Source organism: Bos taurus, chromosome 3 (assembly GCF_002263795.3).
Source record: "Bos taurus isolate L1 Dominette 01449 registration number 42190680 breed Hereford chromosome 3, ARS-UCD2.0, whole genome shotgun sequence".
NCBI classification, from domain to species: Eukaryota; Metazoa; Chordata; class Mammalia; order Artiodactyla; family Bovidae; genus Bos; species Bos taurus.
The window spans coordinates 19061217-19084961 of NC_037330.1; the positions used below are offsets into that span (position 1 = coordinate 19061217).

The 23745-nt window shown below is 54.7% G+C and overlaps 1 protein-coding gene across 15 annotated transcripts; it reads left to right on the top strand.

Moving 5' to 3' along the window:
- Nucleotides 1-4336: 4336 nt before the first annotated feature.
- On the top strand, nt 4337-19972 carry CELF3 (CUGBP Elav-like family member 3). Of its 15 annotated transcripts, none has more exons than XM_010803022.2 (14): nt 4376-5035; nt 5792-5897; nt 7110-7192; nt 12392-12440; nt 12781-12906; nt 13126-13205; nt 14285-14428; nt 14544-14685; nt 14920-15069; nt 15483-15548; nt 15827-15955; nt 16185-16328; nt 17255-17392; nt 18960-19972. In XM_010803022.2, exons 1-13 carry the CDS (start codon nt 4778-4780, stop codon nt 17380-17382), a joined length of 1605 nt encoding a protein of 534 aa, XP_010801324.1. In that variant the 5' UTR covers nt 4376-4777; the 3' UTR covers nt 17383-17392; nt 18960-19972. The 15 variants fall into 15 exon arrangements, with proteins under 15 accessions (XP_024843865.1, XP_010801324.1, XP_005203944.2 ...); XM_005203887.3 differs by having other exon boundaries at nt 4396-5035; nt 12778-12906; XM_015462663.2 differs by having other exon boundaries at nt 4396-5035; nt 12778-12906; nt 15830-15955.
- The last annotated feature ends 3773 nt before the right edge of the window (nt 19973-23745 follow it).

The following is a 23745-nucleotide window of genomic DNA, read 5'->3' on the forward strand; positions in this document are numbered from 1 at the left end:
AGGAAGGAACATTCTCAGACTAAAAATGCTGGACAGGACCTGGGGACTTCCTGCCAGAAGTTTCCCATCTTGGACTGACTTTCTTGTGTAGATTAACTGCTCCTTATAAATTCTAAATCATGTCTCCCACTCCCAATGATACACAGGAGGGGAAAGGCAGTTGGTCTTCAAGATGTGTTCTTCTACTAGCTAATTAAGAAGAGAAAGTGAGACAAAAAGTCAGAGAGCTGAAAATAGCACCTAGAAAGGGCAGGAGGCTGTCTGACAATACACACAAGTGCTGAGTTTCTACACCCGCAGAGATCATGCCCAGCAGATTGCCTGAGAGGCAGGGAAGAGAGGGCAAAAGGAGGCGGTCTTTTCAGATTTATGAACAACTGCATCACGTGGCACATACACCCAAGGAGCAAGGAAAGAGCTTAACAAACCCAATATCAGGCCATGGCCTGGGAGGGGTCTCTCTGCCATCTGCTTCTCAGAAAAGACTGAGGAGGGAATTCCCTGGTGGACCAGTGGTCAGGACTTGGTGCTTTTTCTGCTGGGGCCAGGTTCAATCCCAGGTCAGGGAAGTAAGATATCACAAGCTGCAGTGTGGACAAAAAAAAAAAAAGACTGAGGAAAAGAAGTGAAAATGTTGGCAGTTCTCAAGCCAGGAGAAAACCTCCAGAGGTAGATTAAATAGTGGCCTAAAAGCTTCTTCCCAGAAACCCCATCTGGGTTAGTAATCATTTGGGTTGTTTTTTAGGAGCGTGAATTATAGTGAGAGGCTGGCCAGATAAGCTGCCATCTGTCGGAAGTGATTCTTTTCGGCCAAAGCAGAGGTTAATCAGAGGTGATGCTTCTCCCGGCCAAGACCTGTCTCTGCCCACCCCTCCACTCCCCAGAGAAGTTAGTAGTAAAACCTCTAGGTTTGTACCGTCCACTGTGGTCATCACCAGACACCTGTGGCTGAAATTTGCTGCATCAGATGAGCTATAAGTGCAAAGTACCTGGATTTTGAAGACTTTATTTTTTTAATCTTTTGTTTATTTATTCTTGGCTGCACTGCATTTTTATTGCTGTGCATGGGCTTTCTTTAGTTGCTGAGGGTGGGGGCTACTCTCTATTTGCTTGTTCAGGCTTCTCATTGCAGTGGTTTCTCTTGTTGCAAAGTATGGGCTCTAGACTGCAAGGGCTTCCATAGTTGTGGCTTGAGGACTCAATTGCCCTGCAGCGTGTGGAATCTTCCTGGACCAGGAATTGAACCTGTGTCCCCTGCACTGGCAGGCAGACTGTCAACCACTGGACCACCAGGGAAGTCTGACTTTGTATTTTAAAAATGTACAATATCTCGTTATTAATCCTTATGTTGATTACATGTTGAATATTTTGGATATGTCATATAAACTCATTGAATAATATTTTGAATATATCAGTTAAATAAAATATGAAAAGATTTTTCATTTTTACTTTCTTTAATGTGGCTACTAGAAATTTTTAAATTATTTATATATATATATATATATATATATCTTGCATTATAGTAAACAGTGCTGGTCTGGACTGGAAAATCTACACGCACACGCACACACACACACACACACACACACAATAGGCATATACACAGAATTCCCTCCACGCCCCCTACCCTCGTGCATAAAATGATTAATGTCCTTCTTCTAGGCTATGATCTTCTTGTGCTTTGAGAATCAATCAAACCTTTCTTGACTGACCACATCCCATGACCTAAACCCCAAATACACATATGTGGAAATAAGAGAAGCTACTTTCATTTTTTCAAACAGCTTCCCAGGTGGCACAGCGGTACAGAATCCACCTCACAGTGCAGGAGGTGCCTAAGACTTGGGTTCGATCCCTGGGTCAGGAGGATCTCCTGGAGCAGGAAATGGCAGCCCACTCCAGTATTCTTGCCTGGAGAATTCCATGGACAGAGAAGCCACGGCGTCACAAGGAGTCAGATACGACTGAGCATGCACACGAGTGAAGGGCCAGTTCTCACTATTGTAGATTGCGTTGGCCTGTCTTACCTCTCCACTTGAGGGAAGGAAGGTTATAGCATCAGTTCTCTCTGTACATTCTTATAGATTCTGCTGCAGAAGTCTTCACTCTTGATTTCAATTAGTGAGGCCAGCAAGTGTTTGGTGACCAGTCACTCTGCCCACACATGCCATCACTACATTATGTCCTTTCTGAAAAGCATCCCAATTATTTAGCACTTCTCAGTTCCTAAGAATCTAAAACCAGGAGTGTGCTCTCCCTTTATAAAGTCAATAATCTTTTAATGCAGGACATCTTAATGTTGAGCGCAAAAGCACAAGAAAGAGGATGAGCTTGCAGTGGTGGGAAGAGAAAGTACCTTGGAGGAATGAGGAGCTGGAAGCCTCATTTCCTCCAGGAAGGCAATTCCCCAGTATGGGCCTCTGGGTCATTTCCCCCCACACACACCCCCCACCCCAGCATTTACCTCATAGAGATACCCTCCCCCATGGCTGGAAAGAAAACAGAGATGTGCCCAAAGTCACCTAGCAACGAGGGCCTAAAGAGAGCTCCCACCTCTTTCCCCTAAAGCCTGCCTCTCCTCTCAGACTGAAACCTTCCATCTGGGGACCACAAACTAAACGAAGGATTGAAGACATTTTGCTGCCTTGCAGCTGTCTCCTCAGTTGCTGACTGGGAGGAGGAGTGAGGGGAGTTCATTATAATTCGCTTTTGTGAATGTTTAATATTTCAATTAATATGATTAGCCCCAAGCCTGAATGAGCAGCAGGGCGGCAGGTCTGCTGACAAGACACAGAGTAATGAGATCAACAGGGCCATGGGGTCTTCCTAGGCTCTGTCCTCAGAGGGCGAGATCTGTTTAGCATCTCCATAAATACCAAGATCAGATTAGGAGGCAAGGGAAGGAGCAGAGGGGGTGGGGAGGTGAGTGGAAAGTTACTTTTCAGATGTGTTTGCACTCTTGACTCCCTGGCACTGCCATCTCGTATTCTGGCCACTCTGGTCAGAATGCTGGTCAGGTGGTCCTCTACCATCTGCCACCACACCCATTTTAGAGGACCCTACAGGGAGGACCTGGACATTCATACAGTGAAGTATAATCATGTCTGTACACACACACACACACTTTCTCTCTCTCTCAAACATACATACCTGGAAGAATGTGACTTCAGGCCACAGGAGGGAAGGGTGGAAGGGGGTTAATGAAGGATTAAGCAGTAGAAGAAAGGATATGTCTCACCTAGGGCTCAGATGAAGACACAAGAGGAAGAAAATCCAGGCTCAACCACTCCCCGCATTCCCACTAGGAGATGTGATAGGGGAGTTAAACCCGTGGATTTGGAACCAGACTGTCCGGTCTCCGGCCTCCGCTCTCAGTTAGCTATATCTCTTTCTAATGCACGACCTTAGGGAATTCATTTAATCTCTCTGTGCCTTGATTTCCTCATCTTTACTGGGAGATAATGATAGAGCCTACATCATAGGGTGGTGCTGAGGGTTAAACAAGTTAGTCAATATAAAGCACTTGAACAATGCCTAGGACATGAACCAACACCATAAGAGCCCTCTAAGCAGTGTTACTGTTATTTCCCTTTACAGAATAAGAAGCTGGCCTGCCCAGAGAGCCTAGGAAAAGGGGTGCTGGGATTCAGGTGGGACAGGTTTCAGATGTGGAGACATCAGCCTCATTCTGGGGTGACGAAAGGGTGACAGGAGGCAGGGTGTCCCACAAAAGCTGTGAGCCCTGGTAGGTGAGCACCAGATGGCGGGCAAGGGCTGCCCCGGCTAGGAGGTTTGAGGTCAGCAGATACTCTCTGCATTGAGGGGGAGCTGTGAGCAAGCCCAGTGCATGGAGGGGTCAAGCTCCTTTGACGTCATCGGGTAAACTGATTATCTACAGTAGGGCTGTCTAGGGGAGTACTGGCCCCCAAGTGTGCTTCTGTGCGACCTGACTCGGTCTCAGAGTCCCACTCAGGGAACCTAACTGGGGCAGGGGGAGGAGAAGGAAGGAGCGTTTGGGTTTCCTCTGCACTGAAGGGGAGCTTGATGGTTGTGATTCTGCCCACTGAGGCAATCAGGAATCTACTCTCATCAGAGGTTCTTTGCTTTGACTATTTCTTCAAGAAATATTTGTTAAGCTCCTACTATGTGTGAATAAGACATTGTGCTAGACACTGTGAACAGTAAAATGCTGAATTAAACGGTGTCCTGGTCTTCAAGGAGCTTCCCAGTGAGAAAGCTGTCACCACCCGTGACGCTGTCACCACCAGCTGTCACCACCACCGCTGCCACGCTGCCCACGCGCGTATTACACACAAACCCCCCAGAGGGCAAGGAGGGGGCGTCAGCAAATGCCAGCAAGATCGAGTTTTCCTTGCTGTCTTTTCTGGAAAACATACAATTCCCTCTCTGTACTCTTCTCACCCTGCTCTCTCTTCCACAATCCCGTTTCCATATTTCTCTCTGGGTCCCTTCTGCCCTTTCCCCCAGGCTCCGTGACCTGCTTCCTTCCCCAGCTACACCCTTCTCCTCACCCGCCCCTAACCTGCCCAACTGTCTCTATGCCCTCTTCTTTCCCCTGATTTCTTTCCTTGGCTCCCCACTCTCAGTCTCCCCAGATGCCGGCTCCCCTCTCTTCCTCCCCCTTGCTCCCCTCTCCTGGGTCTTCTCTTCCAGCACCGGGGACAGCTCCAGCCCCCGGAACAATGGACCCCACCTTAGGGCTCCTCTGTAAATTCTCCATCTTAGTACCTTGCCCAACTCGTGATTGGGGAGTGAGATGGGGGAAGGGTTATTATCAACAGGACCAGCTGCTCTTCTGGGGGTGGGAAGGGAGTCAGGGAGGAAGGAGATAGAAAGAGGGCGTGGCTCTTGTCTGGATTGTGCGTCCCTCTCCAGGGTAGAGAATTTGTATTCCACCCCTGAGACTGACATCACTGATGTCAGGGGAAAGGAGGTGGGAGTGGGGAGGGGGGTGTGGAGGGGGGAGGTTTTTGTTGAGGAGAGCGCGGCCGGAGAGCAGAGCTCCGGGACCCAGGTGACCGGGAAAGCAGGCAGCCCCAGCGGCGGGAGCAGCCAGCAGCAGCCCAGGCCCGGGGACCGGGGTGGGGGTGGGAGGGGGGCTGAGGGGAGGACCTGAAGGGGGGCGGCAGGGCCAAAGGGACCCCCGGAGCCCTGCCGCCATCAGAGACCAAGCATCTGGCATCAGGGATCTTCGGACCCAGCAGAAGGACCAGCCACAGGGGAGGTGTCCTCCAGGAAAGCCAAGGAGAACTCCACCTGCCCCACATCAGGAGTGCCCCCCTCCCAGCGCTGCTGGCCACCATACCAGGACCCTCAGCCCTCAGCTCCCATCCCCGTCACGCTCCTCAGACCCCCTCTGCCCTCCACCTCCAGCTCTCATCTCAACCCCCAGTTCCCAGTGCTTCTGCTACCACCCCGACCCTCCAGGTCTTGGCCACACTGCCCCCCATCCTGGGATCTCTGCCAGCTCTCTGGGAGGGAGATCATTTGTTTGGGCTATGCCCCCTGGTGGCATGACAGTGTCTGCCTAGACCCCTGACCCCTAGCCTTCCACTCCCTGGGCCTCCTTTGTGTGAAGAGCTGCCCCTCTGCTAGCACTGTGGTTGGGGCCACAGGGAAAGCCAGCCCCGGCTGGGCCCCAGCCCCGGCCACTTGCCTCCTTGCTGGGCAGCTCCCCCTGGCCTTCGGGCCTCTCCCTGCTCCCCTCGGCCCCTTCTCCTGGGCCGCCCCGATGAAGGAACCGGATGCCATCAAGCTGTTTGTGGGGCAGATCCCGAGGCACCTGGAGGAAAAGGACCTGAAACCCATCTTCGAACAGTTTGGTCGGATCTTCGAGCTGACTGTCATCAAGGACAAGTACACCGGGCTGCACAAGGGTGAGGGGTCAGGCCAGGCTGGAGAGGCTTCAGGGAGTGGGCTGGGAGGCTGGGAGGCTGGGAGGAGGGGACAGGCCAGGCTGGAGGGATGGAGTGGCTGGAAAAGGCTGATCTGGAAGGAAAAGAGTTCCTGGGGTGGGGAGTGTGGATGGAAGAGCTAGAAGAGAACTCAGCTCGGGTGACCAGGGGACTTCAGGTGGAGGACTCAGGAGAGCCTCTTCGGGGGAAGAGTTGTCGAGGGGCTGCAGAGGTGTGGCTCCCTGAGCTGAGGCGGATGATGTGGACGTGTACGCAAGGAAGGATGGAGGAACGAGAGAGCTGGTTTGAGGGACAGAAGGTGGGCAGGGGTGTGTGTGTGAGGGAGGTGTCGCGCACAAAAGGAGAGTCTTAGTAGCCTCAGATACTACTGGGACAGGGGTATGGACCCGGGGTCACGTGCTCAACCTGGAGAGAGTGGATGGATGTTCATGGACTGGGCAGGGCAGCTCCAGAAACTAGAGAGGGGCCTGGAGTGACTGTAGAATGACAGGGGCTGGTGAAGATGTAGGAAGTGTAGGGACTGGGAAGTTAAGGGAGCTGGGGGTGAAGAGAGGCCTCAGGGCTGTGCAGCTAAGCAGGGTCAGGCCCAGGGTCAGTCAGGTCCGGAGTCAGGCTTTGGAGAGCCCCTGGTGGTGGGGCTCAAAGGGGCCACACTGCTTCCCCGTCCACCAGCCCAGGGACTCCTGTGCCCCGCTCTTCCCTTCCTTCTCTAGTCTGCTCTCCACGCTCGGAGTTGGAAAGAAAGGAAGAAATAGCGAAAATGGGAGAGGGGAGGGGTGATGACCAAGATGGAGGGAGGTGGAGGCGAAGGAGGAAGGGGAAAGAAGACCAGCTAAGGAAGAGAGGAAACCACAGACACGTACTTGTCTGGAGATCACATGCCCCTTCTCCCCCCACACAAAGCCCCAGCTTCCGACAGCCCAGGCTTCTCTCTCTTCCATCACCCCACCGTGGAAGACTCCCGGTCTCGAGGTCTCTGCCCCGTGCTCCTCAGCCCAGAGACTCCTGGGGAGAACGTGCACCCCCTCTCAGGCACCTTCCCGCCCCAGCAGGCAGAAGGTAGCAAGAAGGGAGCACTCCCTGGTCCTCAGGCTCACAGGGAAGGAGAGCCTTTTAGGGAGGGGAGATGGGGACTCACCCCAACCCGGCCTCTCTGCCCCTGCCCCTTCTCAGGATGTGCCTTCCTGACATACTGTGCCCGCGATTCAGCCCTGAAGGCCCAGAGCGCCCTGCACGAACAGAAGACGCTTCCAGGGGTGAGTCCCACTCCAGGGCCAGAGGGCTGAGAAGGGCCATAGAAGGGGCACCACCTTCCCAAGACACTGAACATATCTTCCACCTCCTCTGGTCACTAGGAGGTCACTTCCTCCTGGTAGCTCCCCTCCTCCTTGCTGAAGATGCATGCATTTCTTCCCACCGATATGGAAGGAAAACAGCAATGAGTGGAGTATATACAACCTTTGCCAGCAGCAGAGGCAGCCCCTTCCCCACCCGCCCACCCGCCCCTGGGGCCACATGTAGAGGAAGGACTCAGCTGGCTGGGTGGTGTGGGGAGAAGACTGTGGGCACCAAGTGCAGGGCAGAGGGGGGCAGGAGGCGCTCAGGCACTCTTTCTGGCTCTGGGGAGGAAATCTGTGAGATGGGAGAAGCGTGCTTGCACCCTGAGATGAGCAGCTGGTGCCTGCTGGATAGGCATCTCTGAGCTACTTCTGAGGTCGAACAAGCTCACCTCGTAGCTCCCAAGAGAAACCACAGGAACAGTGTCACAGGGCATCGGGGTGGATCAGGGCCTGGTGGGCCTGGGCTGGGAGTAAGCCCTGAGGAGGGGGGCAAGGGGCAACAGGCAAGGGCAGGCAGCCATCAGCATGGAGGATCCGGCCTGACCCCACCGAGCGTGCCTAGGGAGGCAGGGTGGCCTCCAACGTGGCCTCCCCCCGCAAGGTCAGAGCTCTTTGTCTTCCTCTCAGCCATCCTTGCAGCTTGTCCCAGGCCTGGGTGGGGGGAGGGTGAAGACAAGAATAAAGGCTCTCAGACTGTGCCCCCCAGTTATGCATCCTGGGGGAAAAGGATGAGCCATTTCTTTTCCGTATCTCTCGGCTTCTGTGGCCTCCCCTGGAAAGTACCTCTTGAGAGCTAACTCCATCCTTCCCTCCAGCCAATATTTGCTGAACAGTCTGAGTGCTGGAGACACACCTGTCACATCCCCTTGTGTGGGAAATGGAGATGCAGCCTGTTTTTCTAGCTCTTCCAGGGAGGGAAATAGACAAAACAGATGAAAAGAGGGTGCGGGGAATCCAGGAAAACAGGACTGTCTCCATCACTCCCAACTTCACACCCTCCGTGGCTCAGTGACCCTCTGTGGCCCTCGACCCTCAGTGCCCCTAGGGCAGCAGACGCACTGCCAGGTCCCCGCCTGCACCCACCATCTTCCCGGCCACAGCCCATGAAGTGAAGGATCTGGGCATGTGTGAGCAGGCTCGGGTTCTAAGAAGCACGTGTGTGTGTGTGTGTGTGCGTGCGCTCATTTGTGTGTATCTGTGTGTCTGTGTGTGTGTGCACTCCTGTGTGTGTTTGTGTCTGTGCTCATGTGTGTATGTGTCTGTGTGTGTGTGCTCGTGTGTATCTGCGTGTGCTCGTGTGTGTCTGTGTGTGTGTGTGCTTGTGTGTGTGTGTGTCTGTGTTTGGGCACAAGCATCTCCAGGAAGCCTGGTTTCCATCGCATGACCTCACGACCCTCCTTTTTCTCTTTCTTCTGTGGAGGCCCCACACAGATCAACAGTTTTCATTTCCATTGCTGTTTCTCTTTCTCTGTTGTCACCCATCTCAGAGTTCCTGTGAAAAGAGGAGTGGGGAGGGCCAAGGGAGGAGGTAGAAAGCAGGGTTGGGGGTCATGGGTGAGAGAGATGGCAGGGATGGGCAGGAGCCCCAGGGCCATCTATGCCAGCAGGGGGCTTCCTCCCTGGCCCTGTCCCCCTCCGGCCGCCTGTGTGGCTCAGGCATGGCTCCATCCTGGGTATGGAAAGATGCTGCCTCCTCTTCCTGAGGAAGTAAGGCCTGGGCTCAGAGGTGAGTGAGGAGGGCACCCCGGTTAATAATTGTCCAGCCCTGCCCCGAGCTCCCAGCTGACGCTGAGTTCTCACTCTGGCCCCTGCCCCAGATGACAGAATCCAGACACACCTCACAGAGCTTTCAGTAGGAAATGAGGGATTCTGTCCTCCAAGGGGGCCCGTGTAGGGGGGCCCGTGTTGGGGTTTGGGGGAGCAGACCAGGGCAGCCTAGGGGAGCCAAGCTCGGCCTGACCCTGTGTGCCCCAGGTCTTTTCTCAGCCACCTGCCTTTCTGTCAGCAGTGTTTTCCTTCAGATGAGTGTGCAAGTGTGTATGTGTGAGTGTATGTGTGTGTCCAGTCTCCAGCTCTGGTGCAATTGTGTTGGGAAGTTCTCCCTACTGTCTAATCTCCATGCTTCCTTCTGCAGGTTCTTTCTTTAATGGGGGTGTTTACTCTCTCTCCTTTCCCCCATCTTTGTCACCCCAGAATCTGGAAGGTACCGCCATATTTGGGTGATGTGTAATGCTGCAGAGAGAAAGAATGGGAGCTGGACCTATGGCCATGGAACCCCATTTCCTTCTCTCCTTCCTAAGAGTTCCCCGGAGAGGCTCTGTCACAGGACCCTGAATTCTCTCTGTGAGCATTCTCCCTGTGGCCTCCTGGAGGTGGTGGCGTGAAGGACTCCTTCTATCTGGCCTACCTTTCCTGCTCTACATGAGTCCCCCCTTCACCTTGCCATTGGGCAGGAGGATTATGGCTCCACGAAAGGGGCCTCTGTGTGATCTGGGACACCGGGCTTGAGTCTGGAGCTGGGAGTGGCAGGGCACCAGGCCTCTGCCTTCAGAAAAATTAGATTTGTGGGCATGGGGAACTCTTCTTGGAAGTGAGGTCTTTGCTCTTGGTGAGAAGAACTTACTTACAAGTGACCATGTTGGTGGGGGTCTTATAGATACTTGGTTGGAGTATAAATAGCCCCTTCTTCTTTGGGAGGCCCTGGGGAGGGCTTATCACCTGGCGGGTAGTAGCTAGGGAAGAGAGGCACCCGGCACCTGGTTGCCAGGTAAACACGGCCCAGCTGGACTCAGGGGAGGGGGCAGGTGTGCCCGAGCTGAGCTAACAAAGGCTGAGCTTCCCACAGGAAGTGCCAGGCCAAGAAGGAGAGGCTGGGAATGGGGCACTGGGGGCTACCAAGGGAGAAGGCTGTCTGTGGGGGAGTGGGGAGAGCCTTCCGTCAATGTGGTCTATGCTGTGGTCTGTGCACTTGTTTTTGTGCGAATCTATATCAGCTGTGGATATTTATTGATATGCTATTTTTGTGCCTGGGAGCCTTGCAGGGCAGGAACACCATTCTCTCTCTCTGGATCCCAGGTTCCCCATCCCCAACCAGAACAGCAAATCCCCAGGGGCCTGTTGGGAAGGGTTAGTGCCAAGCCTAAGAATTCCCCAAAGCTGTGACTCAGGTCCTACTGCTCCTGTAGTGAGGTTGAGATGTTGGCTGCTGAGATGCCCACGAGGGGACTTCCTGGTTGCTTAGACCAGAGAACAGGAGAGGAGGAGAGTGAAAGAACGAGAGGCTGAGTGGCTGACCACTACCCCTCACTGCATGCACACACATACACACACACACACACACACACAAACACACCCTTGAGGAGATTGAGCCTCCGATGGGATAATCCCAGATTGCTGAAGGATAAAGCTGGGGCAGATTGGCCAGAGGATTTGTGTGTCTGTTACTACCCACCCCTGCCAGCTGCTCTCAGATCCAGAGACTAGGGGGAGGGGTGGACAGGGAGAAAGCATTGGTTGAGGTGGGGCCTAGATTGGATCTGGAGCTGAGAAAACCTCACCTGCAGAGTCCAACTGGACAGACTGGCATGATCGCCACATGGGGACAAGGTGCATGTGAGAAGTGGGCAGGGACAACTACCATTCCTGCACTTCGCTGGGTGATGCGCTGACACATGAAGTCTCAAGGGCTGAGGGCAACCTGACTCTAGACTGCCAGATCCAGCCCATTTCACAGATGAGGAAGCTGAGGCCTAGAGGAGAGAAATGTCCAAGGTCACCCAGCTAGTGAGTGGCAGGGCCAGCCCTCAAAGTCTATCTAGTGCCTTTCCTGAGGGTTACTTTGGTCCCACCCTTGGAATGTGGATGGATGGTTGCTTCTGTTTATTTTTTTGGCCACTAGAACAAGGGCAGCTCCACCAGCAGGTGAGTGGGGTGACCAGGTGTGGCCCCAACAGTCAAAGTCTTCAACAGCAAAATATATTCAGACCTGAAATACTGAGTCCTCTCCTGCCTCTCCAGTTCCTAAGATGCTCCCCACCCTGGTGAAGGAAATCAACCTGCAGGAGTCATTCCCAAGTCCTCTCACCAGACAGGAACACAGAGAAGGGAACTGTCTGCATTTCCACCGGAAGCTGAACAAAGGGAGATGCTGCAGGGGTAGGGAGAGGGTAGAGTTCAGAAGGACTTCTGGGTACCCGGAGAATCTCAAAGGAGCACGGGACAGCATTTCCCCCCCTAGAGCTGTCTTGATAGTGAGACACCAAGGATTTGATCTGGAAGAGGAAGACAGGAGATTGGACAGTATGGCTCCAGTGGAGCCTACTCAGCGCCTCCCTCCAGAATCAGGAAGCTCTCCTGGGCCCCTCCCCCACCTTTCTGCCCCCACCAAATCCTCCACCCCCAACATACCCTGTTCCCACCCCCCTCCCCACTCCTTCTCCGGGTGTGTGGAGCAGCAGAAGTGATGACGTCACCACGGTCGCCAGGGCGACGGGGACGGATAAATCAGGCTGAGTGGGCGGTTGCCATGGCGCGCATTCTCCCGTTGCCACGGAGACTGGGCATCTGCTCCCTTTGTGCTGCCCGAGTGCCTTCCCCCTGGGGTCAAGGGGTGTAGGGGGGCAGAAAAAGAGGCAGCCACACCTCCAGGGGTCAGACGGAAGTCGGAGCATCTGTGGGGTCTCCTTCAGTCTAGAGTCTTCCTTGGGGCTTGCTTGATGGGGTGGCCTCTGCTGCTCCTACTTTGTAGAACTGAGGCAGCCTTGCTGAATAGCCCTTGGTTGGGCTCTATCTCAGGACCCGGGTCCTGTGGGCAGCCCAACTCTCCCCCTAAGGAGAGCAGCACCTCTCCTTGGCCGAATCACCTGGGGCCCTACCTGAGCTTGGAGTCCTGCCCCACGAGCACCCTCCTCTCCTTCCTCTCCTTCCTCTACCTCTAATCCCCTCGGGTCCTAATCCCAAACAAGACTGAACCCCATCCCTTCCTTCCCACCAACAGTTTAGAGGGCTGGGCCTGGGGCTTACTCCCTCTAGCCTCTCTGCAGGTCCTGGCCTGGGGAGGGCACCTGGGGCGGTCAGAAGTGGTCCCCAGCAGTTCCTTTCTCTTCTCTCCTTTAGATGAACAGGCCAATCCAGGTCAAGCCAGCCGACAGCGAGAGCCGAGGAGGTAGGTTCTGTACCTTTGGAAAGGTGGGCATGAGTCAGGGTGGCCAGAGGGGATGTGATCCAGCCCACTGCTGAGATGGCAAAACTGAGGCCCACAGGGGAGTGTAAATCAGCCCTTCAGAACCGGGGTGTCCTCTCTATGTAACTGTAGCCTATCCCCCAACCATCCCCATTTCACACTCTAGAGCCATTGGTCCCCAGGGTGAGGGAAGTCCCAGGGAAGAGCGGAGGTGAAGGGGAGAAGGGGAGGGGTCTCTGCCTGTCCCAGGCTGGAGCAGGGCAGGGAAAGTGCCCCCAAGGCCCTGCATCTGCCCCTCCTCCTATGCCCTCCCCGCCAGAAGACCGGAAGCTCTTTGTGGGGATGCTAGGGAAGCAGCAGACAGATGAGGACGTCCGGAAGATGTTCGAGCCTTTCGGGACCATAGACGAGTGCACTGTGCTCCGGGGCCCAGACGGCACCAGCAAAGGTAGCCGCCGCCGGCCCTCCCCCACCGCCGGCCCTCCCCCACCGCCGGCCCTCCCCCCTGGGCCCTCCCCCGCCGCCGGCCCTCCCCACCCAGGCCCTCCCCCACCGCCGGCCCTCCCCCGCCGGGCCCTCCCCCACTGGTTCCATGGGCAATGGGGACTATGGGGGCACCCTCCAGGGTGGGCACTCACCCCTTCCTCTTCCCTCTTGAACTCTTCAGGCTGCGCCTTCGTGAAGTTCCAGACCCACGCGGAGGCTCAGGCGGCCATCAACACCCTTCACAGCAGCCGGACCCTGCCGGTGAGTCCCACCGCTGCCCTAGCCCTCAGGCCTCTTCCAGCCTCACTGGGCCCAAACCAGACCCTGGCTCAGAGTGAGCAGTCCGTTCTGGATAGGATCTTTGGATTTATTAAAAAAGAATTTTCTAGTAGAAGAATCAAACTTCTTAGGGACAGCTTTCCCTTGGAAAGACCATCTCTGCCTCTTGTCCCCATGCCCATCCCCCATCTTCAGTCCAAAAGCCCTTGCCCTCCTCTCCAGGCTCCTCCAGCCCTCAGCCCTCTTCACTTTTCACTTCTTCTCCTTCCTCCCCGCCACATCCCCCGCCCCCAATGGCTGGACATCAGGACACTTGCTTAGTGGCCCCACGCCCTCTGCACCTTCATCCTGCTGCCCTACCCCTCCGCTCACATTGGCAGTGGGTTAGCTAGCTGACTGCTTTCACAGAGGGCTCCCCAGCAGAGCAAATCCCTCAAAAGAAACTAGCTAGCTCCCAAGGAAGTTTGGAGTTTGGTTTCCCCAAACTCCATCAGGTTATCTAACAGAGGCTGGGCAAGCAGGCACTTAGCAGGGACCTGGGTGAGAGGATACAGCATCAGATAGAGAAATGCGTTCCAGAGCCCAGGATTCTACAAGGATTCTTGCAAATGTTCCAGGCTAGTTTTTATTTACTAATAGCTTAGGCTGGTGTTCAATGTCGAGCTGTGTCCCCTGAGCACACCGTGAGGACTGGGACACGGGGGAGCAGCTACAAGGCAAGATGAGCTTGAGATTAAACATTTGCTATAGCTGATCCACCCCGGGGATGATTTCCGGCTCAGGATCTGCATGGAGAGGCCAGGAGTGCCCTTTGCATTCTGGGAGCATCTTCTGCTTTCCAGAACATGGCTTCATATTCCTTGACTTTTCCTGGTCTCTTGCACGACCTGTCACGGGGGGAGGGCAGGATGAAAGCCTCCCCATTTGACATCGGCGCTATGATGGCTGCCCTCCCAACGAGGCCAAGCCAGGAGTGGAGGAACTGAGGCCAGGTCCTAAAGGCTCTGGGGAGGAGAGACACTGACTCCATCCCTCTGACCACGTGTGGGGCCGGTGCTCAGGGTGCCTCATCCAGCCTGGTGGTGAAGTTTGCCGACACGGAGAAGGAGCGCGGTCTCCGCCGAATGCAGCAGGTGGCCACCCAGCTGGGCATGTTCAGCCCCATCGCTCTCCAGTTCGGCGCCTACAGCGCCTACACCCAGGCCGTGAGCATCTCCCTCCAGGGTCCTGCCCCCATCTCCCAGTGCCAAGGCCCAGGGTGGAGAGGGGAGCCGGACCAGGGTGCAGGGGCCCCACTCTCCTCTCTTCCTCTGTTCCCAGCTGATGCAGCAGCAGGCGGCCCTGGTAGCGGCTCACAGTGCCTACCTCAGCCCCATGGCCACCATGGCTGCCGTGCAGATGCAGCACATGGCCGCCATCAATGCCAACGGCCTCATCGCCACCCCCATCACCCCCTCCTCAGGTAAGGTCCAGGCAGGGCTGGGCTGGGCTGGGCTGGGGTGCAGGAGGCAGCTCATGGGAGCTTCCACATGGTGGAGGTGGGGAGGGGGGCTCAGGGAAGCGTGGGGTTTGGGAGGGGTCGGGGTCAGACAGTAGCCTGCCTCCTCCCCTCCACCTCCAGACTTGCTGACCATTTCTCTGCATCTCCGTGTGTATCTGCTTCTCTGCCCTGTCTGTGCTGCTTTCTCCTCCCCAGGAACCAGCACGCCTCCTGCCATCGCTGCCACACCCGTCTCTGCCATCCCTGCTGCCCTGGGCGTCAACGGCTACAGCCCAGTGCCTACCCAGCCCACCGGGCAGCCTGCCCCTGACGCTCTATATCCCAACGGGGTTCACCCCTACCCAGGTGGGGTTTTCTGGCCGCCTGCCCACCGCTCTCCCCAGTAACCATCCCCCACCACTCTCACTGTGGGCAGTCAGGACCCCCCTTTCCTCTCCAGACTCCGGGGTGACAAGGCACTTTCTCCTGCTCTGTCACCCAGGGCAGGGATGTTCTTTCCCCGTCTCGGCCAGGGAAGCTGAGGCATACAGAGGCGAGGCAACTTGTCCAGGGTGGCACAGCCAGCCACGACTCAAGTCTTGCTGATGCCAGGCTCTCCCCTCTGCCCGCGACTCGGTGCATGTCCACCCTCTCAGTTCACCCCCATGCCCTCCCATGAGGTTGTCCTCCCCGCCTGCCTGGCCTTGGCTCCCAGAAGCACAGGTGGGGCTCCCTGCTGCCTCTGAGCCCCCTCTCATGGTCAGCGCTGCTCTCCCCAGCCCAGAGCCCCGCGGCCCCCGTGGACCCGCTGCAGCAGGCCTATGCGGGGATGCAGCACTATACAGGTGAGGAGCTCCGGGCTCAGCCAGGGTGGAAGGGTTGGCGAGAGGAAAAGAGGCCTGGGCTTCCTGCTTTCTGCCAGTCACCCCCTCAGATTTACCTCAGGCCATACCTTCAAGGACACACCTTTATGGGCATGGTCTGAGGCAGCCCTCCTCTGACACCTCTCATCCTTGTCAGCTCCATTGGCCAGCCTATGGGCAGAGGGACAGGGTTGGTTAGGAGGGCCAGGGCCAGGGACATCTCAGAACCCCATCAACTCTGTTCTCCACAAACCTCCCAGCAGCTTACCCAGCAGCCTACAGCCTGGTGGCACCTGCGTTCCCACAGCCTCCTGCTCTGGTGGCCCAGCAGCCCCCGCCACCCCCACAGCAGCAGCAGCAGCAGCAACAGCAGCAGCAGCAACGGGAAGGTGTGGTGTGGCCTGGGGTGGGGGGTCCCAGCTAAGAGCTTTCAGGGGTGGGGTGCCCTTGTCGTGGGCTCCAAGGCTACCTCTGGCCCCGTGCATGGGGATGACAGTGGGTAGGGGACAGACGCAGTGGCTGGATCCCTGGCCTACATGTTGGGGGCTGCCTTCCCCGTCTCCTTGCAGTCTGTCTCCCCATCACTGAGCACCTCCTTCTGTCTCTGCTGCCACCCAGGCCCTGATGGCTGCAACATCTTCATCTACCACCTGCCCCAGGAGTTCACGGACTCAGAGATCCTCCAGATGTTTGTCCCCTTTGGCCATGTCATCTCAGCCAAAGTCTTTGTTGACAGAGCCACCAATCAGAGCAAGTGTTTTGGTAAGAACACAATGATCCAAAAGAGAAAATAGGGCACATTTTGCCCAGACTCCAGATGAGGACAAGGTCTGATGCATTTGAAGGCACTTTGGGTTGCAGTGGGGCTTCCCAGATGGCACTAGTAGTAAAGAATGTGCCTGCCAATGCAGGAGACTGTGAGAGACATGGGTTCAATCCCTGGATGGGAAGATCCCCTGGAGGAGGGCATGACAACCCACTCCAGTATTCTTGACTGAAGAATCCCATGAACAGAGGAGCCTGCCAGGCTACTGTCCATAGGGTCGCACAGAGTGGGACATGACTGAGTGACTTAGCATGCACACATGCACATCTGGTTGCAACAGGCCCAGTATTTGAAATCCAGATCATCCAGGAGTCTGAAAGAACCATTTTTTCCACTCCTGATATCCCATACCAGCTGCTGCCCAGGCCCATCCCTTCCTCCAGAAACCGCATCTTTCCTCCTTTAAGAGTTGGTCAAATCCATGCTCCGAGTGGACTGAAAGAGGCTCAGGAGCTGGGGTAGTTCAGTTTTCAAAAGGAAGGCTTAGGAAGCAGGGTTTAGTGGTCTTAGTTCTTTGAAAGGCTGCTTTGGGGGAGAGGGGACGTACTTGTCCTCTGGGCTTCAGATGTCATTTAGGGTCTGCAGTGGAAGTTTCAAAAGGCAGGCTCTGAGCTATCCAGGCCAAGGAGGGGCTTCCCCTCAAAGAATGCAGAAAGGAAGGTCCTGGCATATGCAAGAGGGTGGACTGGACTCATCCACTCAACTACTACTTACTGAAAGCCTCCGGTGTGCTGGGCAGTTTCTGGGCATTTGGGAGACATGGAAAAAGTAGGGTGATTACAGGAAAGCAAAGGGTAGGCCTTGGCCTAAGCTCAGGGGAGTGAGGGGGGCTGGGCCAGGCCTTATGACCCTCTCATCTTAGGCTTTGTGAGTTTCGACAATCCAGCCAGCGCCCAGGCTGCCATCCAGGCCATGAATGGTTTCCAGATTGGCATGAAGCGCCTCAAAGTCCAGTTAAAGCGGCCTAAGGATGCCAATCGGCCCTACTGAGGGCACCCAGGTGGGTCCTGCTCCCGTCCTGTCAGCTCTCTAGCCCCTCACTGCAGCCAGGGCCCCCCCCCTTTTCCTAGCCCCCTCAGGGATGCCCACCCCTGGCTCTGGGCACTCAGCGACCTGGAGCAGCTTCCTCAGCTGTTTTCAATCACCCAGGTCTTTCTCTTTCACTTTCTCTTTCACACACACACACACACACACACACACACACACACACACCGTGACCCCAGAGAGAGCCAAGTCTGTATCTACCTGTGTCCACTCCCTAGAACTTCCCCAGTACCTGGTCTCGTTTGTCTGGTCAGTGTCCATGTGTCTATGTGTCTCTCTTTCTGGTTTTCCTTTGGGATGGAGTAGAATTAGGGGAGTACGGTTTGGGGACTAGGGGGACTGGTTTAGGGTACTGGAGGGTCCTAAAATCACTGGCTCCTAGAATATCTGTTGTCCTGAGGAGTGGGGACATCAGGTCATGGTGCCCTGGACCCCAAGTGGTAGCAGTAGACCCATGGCACAGGGGAGAGTGACAGAACAGACTGGGGGGAGTCTGAGTGTCAGGCCTCTGGGAAGTACCGTTGGTTCAGGTGAGGTGGCTGGAATGCTGGACTGCCTGTGAATTTTACATAACAGGCCCCCTCCTCCCCATTGCCCGCCACCACCCCAACCTCATGGCCACAGAGCTGTGAGCTTTGATTACTTTTGTGTTGTTTAATCTCTTTTGGACCAAACCCCTGAAAAAAACACAACCCAAGAACAATACCCACATTTTCTGTTTTTCCCCCTTTCCCCCCAATCCTGGCTGCTTAACTCCCCCCCAACCCTGGGGGTCCCCCAGCCCAGGGCCCGTGTCCATTGTCGGCCGAAGCCCCCATCCCCGGACCCCTGCTCCGGGCCCCTGTAAGTTGCATGGAACGAGCGTGTTGTCTTTGGAGCCGATTGTTTGTTATTTGGGGAGGGGGCCGCGGAGGGAAGCGCCCCCCAGCCCAGGGTCAGGGCCGGGGGCAGCTCGCGGGACGTGCTTGGTCAACAGTGGTTGGTGACTGTGGTCTGTGTTCCGTGCATTCTCTCTGGCTTTCTTTGTTCCTTTTCCAAAAGGAATGAGAGCACCCCCTAGGGGCTGGGGCGGGTCTCGCCCACGAGACTGCAGCCCCGGCTCCGCCCCGGCCTGCTCTGCCGCCCTTTTGCGGACGCCCCCTTGCTCTTCTCCAGGTGTCTGTCCCTGTACCTCACCCTCCTTCCTCTGAGTCCCCTCTGCCTGCCTGTGTGTCACCTTGTGTCTTTGCCTCTCCTCTGGCCCCTGTCTCCACACCCTCCAGCCTTTCTTCTCACGGGCTGTTTGAGTATTTCCTTCCTAACATCCTTCGGTTACCTGTATCATCCGCCTCACCCTCCCGTCTCCTCTCCTCCACCCTGGCCCCTTGTCGAATGGCTGGGCGGCCAGACGGTTCAGTTTGGACCGAGGCTTTCCTGATGACCTGCCTTCCTCAGCGCCCCCGGCTCCCTCTGACCCCAGGGCCCGTGACCTGCATCCGCTGCCATCTTCCCCCAGGCCTCACCTGTGTTTCCTTCCTTCACAGGTCTGGAGACACCAGAGGAAGGGGTGCCTCGCCCCTCTTCCCACGGCTGGCCCCGGCCCTCTCTGCACATCCGCCCTGGGCCTTGTCTGGGCTCTGGGGCAAACGCTGCTTCGTGGCCCTGGGGGCACAGGACACCGGCCCACTCCCATCACCCCGCCTCCCCCAAAGGGCCTTTTCCTGCCAGGTGCCCTTTTGGCCTTTTGTGAGGGAGCACGGACCAGGCTCGAAGGCTCGGGGATATCTGCCTTCTGCTGAGGCTCCTGTGATGGGCCTCCTGTGCCCAGCTTTCGCGCCTCCCTCCTCCACCACTGGGCCTCGTCTACCTGTGTGGCCCAGGAGGGCAGTGGGGGCCTCCGACACGCTCCCCACCCACCTCACCCCAGCCTCTTCCCCACATTAGGGGTTTTCTCAGAAGCTGGTTTTCACACTCCCTGCCACCCTCAGCTTGAGGTAGGATAACCCTTAACCCTGGGCTCCCAGCCCTAAAACACTGCCTCCCCTGAGGGCCCCCCTAAGGAGGGTGTGGGGGAGCCCTGAGGGCTGCCTCTCCGCCAGTCAGCCACAGAGACCCTCCTCCTTTCATGAGGAAAAGACCTCCCCCAAACCCCTAAAAATGTTTACAGTCTCTGCTGGTCCCCTCCGTGTAAATACCACTACCACCCGTGCGTTATCCAGCCCGGCCCAGCCCGGACGCTGCCATCTCTCTTTCTGGGAGTTTAGACAATATTTCCCTTGGATTTTTTCTCTCTCTTGATTTCTCCCTTTGCTTTGGGGGGTAACTGGGTATTTGGGAAGAGGGGTGCGGGGCGGGCTAAAAGGGTTTATTACCTGATCATTTTCTTTAGAAAGAGGTTTTAGGGAAAAGAAATGGGGTGGGGGTGGGGGTGGTAAGGGGAGAGTGGGGAGTCAGTTTCAGACACTTCTCTATGCTTAACTTATTTATTTATTGCATTTTACTTTTAAAGAGTTGGTCTTTTCTGTCTAAATAAAGAAAAAAGTTTAAAAGCTTCAAATAAGTGTCTTGGAAGGATGGAGGTAGAGGATCTGGTGCCCACAGTGGGTGGGGGGAGGAGGAGGTACGGAGGGTGAGGTTGGGGAGAGAAAACTCTATGAGGAAGGCCCAGACTTCCTCATAGGAAGTCCTTTGAGCACAGCCTAGGCCTTGATCATGCCTTCATGATCTTGTTCCTCTGCCCTTCTTTTGGGCTTAGTTCTGGAATGCTCTACAGAGCAGGCACAGAAGGGAGAAAGCAGGTCAGCAGGCCTCTTTCCCATAGCCAGCCCTGTCCATCTGAAGGCTGAGGACATGCGGCCTCACACTTCAGACCTCCACTTGTCCCTTGTTCACATGGGGGAGCTGTGGGATACTGGGAGCGGAGTGTGCCACTGCCATTTGTAATGCAATTCTCTGTACCTGCCTGATTCTCTTCTAGGCCCTTAATGTGCATTTCCTCATTTCAACAACCCTCTGTTCTTGCTGTTCAGTTGCTCAGTCGTGTCCAACTCTTTGCTGCCCCATGGACTGCAGCATGCGAGGCTTTCCTGTCCTTCACTATCTCCTGGAGTTTGCTCAGCTCAAATTCAGGTCCATTGAGTTGATGACATGAGGCAGGATATAATTTTACAGACAGGGAAATGGAGGATGTGGAGGTGAGCTCACTTACCCAGCATCACAGAGTGACGAAGGGATGGTGCAGGAAGGGAACCCAGGCCCCAAAGCCCATGGCACACTTGTCTCACAGCTTCACCTACCTGTCGGTGACCTGAGGCAAAGATCCCAAGAAGTATCTAGAAGGCTGGAGCAGTAACTCCTATCAAGCAGAAAGCGGATGCATTAGCCCTAGTCTCTCGGGTTTCTAGATTCCACTCTGTAAACTGCTTTCCTGCTGGGGTTCACACAGGTGTTGTCTTTAACTTCACAACATATGGGCCATTTGCTTCTAGGCGGCTACCTGCAACCTCACCCTCATAACTTGCTTACTTTCCAGCCTAGATCTGGCCTCAGACCAGAGCTCTTCCGTGAGAGGACAAGGATGAGTGAATCCCCACAACTCACCCCCATCTACGCCCCATACTTCTGCCTTTTCTTAAACTGCCCCAAATTAAGAAGAGACAGAAAGAGAAGTAACGTGTGGCACTGGAGGGACTATCTGTGGACATTGTTTCAAAAAACAAAAAAACAAAACACATCTCTTGGCTTGGTAAGACATCAGGGATGGGACTTACTCAGGATTCTGAGCCAAGTCCGCAGCATATGAAATCTCCAACAGAGACATGGGTGTGTGTGCACGTGGTCAGAGATGGGATGAGGTGTGCATGAGGAAGAAGGTCACCAGAGCTGGAATTAATATTGTGAATTTTCCCGAGCTGCTCACTGTAGCTTTGCAACAATTTCTGGGTCAGGACAGAAAGATGGAAGGTTGGGTTTAAACCAAAAGGCACCTCCAGTGATTTACTGACAGCTGGGATCTCCTGAGATGTGGGGATTGAGGGGACCAGGAAGGCTTCCCCTTCCTGGCATCTTTCTCTTCACACAAACAGGGAAGGCAGCATTCATTGCTTGTCACTGCTTGCTGCTGTCCCGCCTCCCTCAAGGCTGCAGCCAGTTTTTCTCCAGAGAAGTATTAGGCGAGTCAGGTTGGATGGGGATGAAGAAGACAGGGTTCTTCTGAGGAATCAGAACATCTGGGCAAAGATTCTCCAGGCCCTTTGATGGCAAAACAAAGGAGGCCACCTGAGACAGAAAAGGGGGCTCCTAACTTGCCTGGCAAATCCCATGGACAGAGAAGCCTGGTAGGCTGCAGTCCATGGGGTTGCTAGGAGTCGGACACGACTGAACGACTTCATTTTCACTTTTCACTTTTATGCACTGGAGAAGGCAATGGCAACCCACTCCAGTGTTCTTGCCTGGAGAATCCCAGGGACGGGGGAGCCTGGTGGGCTGCAGTCCATGGGGTCACTAGGAGTCAGACACAACTGAGCGACTTCACTTTCACTTTTCACTTTTATGCACTGGAGAAGGAAATGGCAACCCATTCCAGTGTTCTTGCCTGGAGAATCCCAGGGATGGTAGAGCCTGGTGGGCTGCCATCTGTGGGGTTGCAGAGTTAGATACGACTGAAGCGACTTAGCAGCAGCAGCAGCAGCAACTTGTAGGAACACAGATTTTTCAGACATCATACTGCTTCAAACTTAGCAAGAAAGGTATAAAGGAGAGGTAGTTCTGTTAGCTGATGAAGTTCACTAACCTTTCTTCTGAGCAGAAGAGGCCTCAAAATAAAATGCAGAACAAATAGGAAACGATGACAACAGGATCACTTACCTTCAAGCCAAACAAGAGGAAACCGCATTGGTTTCTTCTAAAATAATCAAGTTACTGTTCAAATGTTTATGGCAGCATGAAGAGAAGAGAGAAGGAAAATAACTTAAGGCAGAAGAGTGGAGTGGACAGGTTAATAGCAGGGATTGGGGGAAGCCTTCTAGTTTGAGAGATAAAAAGACATTTAGGAAAATATCCTCAGTCGGGAGGGGGCTGTGGTGATGAGAATGTGGTAAGTCCCACCATTCCTTCAGTGCATTCCCATCCCGTCTGTGTTTTCAGATCTTTAAAATACATGAATGTAATACAAGCTGTCTCGCTTCTTTAGGGTTGGACTCTTCAGTAGCTTGAGGCCCTCTCTGATTTTCAGGCTCTCCATTGTCTTTTCATTCTCCTGCTAAAATTTCAAAGGCTTTCACAGCCTTGGTTGCTTGAGTTTGTGACTGAAGCAATTCCCACTTTTGGCCAAACCTCATTCCCTTTTCCAAATTTGAGAACTTGAGCAGCCCTGGCTCAAGCTCCCAGCTCTTAGATTCTCCCCTCTCTGGCTCCTCTTTCAGTCTATCTTCCCGAGTAGTCAGCTTCCTTTTGCTCCTCATAAATGGGGTTGCATCTTCTCTTTACTCAAAGAAGATGATGGCCAGATACGTGTTTCTAACCTGCTGTTTCTCCTGAACTCTGTTTCGGTGTTGCCTCTCCTCCCTCCATCCTCCTCCAGGAGAGGCTCCAGTAGAGGCTCACTGTGAACTGGCCCAGCCCAAACTGCAGTCACACCGTTGCTCTCAGGTCTCGGATCCAACCCAACTGCAAAGCCCTACTGGCTCGCGCTCACTTACGTCTGTTTCTCCATCTCACCGCCACCCACGCTGTCCAGGTTCTCCTCACCCATTGGAGATCTAGTTTCCTCCCCACCCATCTCCACATCCCCCCTCCTGTTCTCCGGAGAAGACATCCATCTTCTACAAATTCATTCACAGGTATCTACTCTGCCTTGCTCATCTGCCATGTCCCCACCATCCGAATCAGTGCCCAGAACATTAGGAGGTGCTCAGCAAATAAGAAATAGCTGCTGGACACCTGTATCCACATTTCTCACACAGGCTTAAACTGCAACAGGTCCAAAGCTATTTTCTTCCCCAAAGTTTCACATCTTAAATATATCCATTTGCCACTGAGCCATGAAACCTTGAGAATCTTTTACTACTCTCCAGTAAACTCAATGTTTAATGCTAAATCGTAAATGATTTTACTTCCGTAATTTTTTCATATTCATTTCCCTCATTTCAAGTTAGTACTGCATCCACTTACTAATCAAGACAGTCTCCTACTGACCGACCCGTGTATGTATTCTGCAACATCAAAGTTTCTCAAGTGCAGCTGATGAAAGATGAAACTCCTCTTTTTTATTTTTTGGCCATGCTGTGCGGTTTCTGGGGTCTTAGTTCTCCAATAGGGTCTGAACCTGGG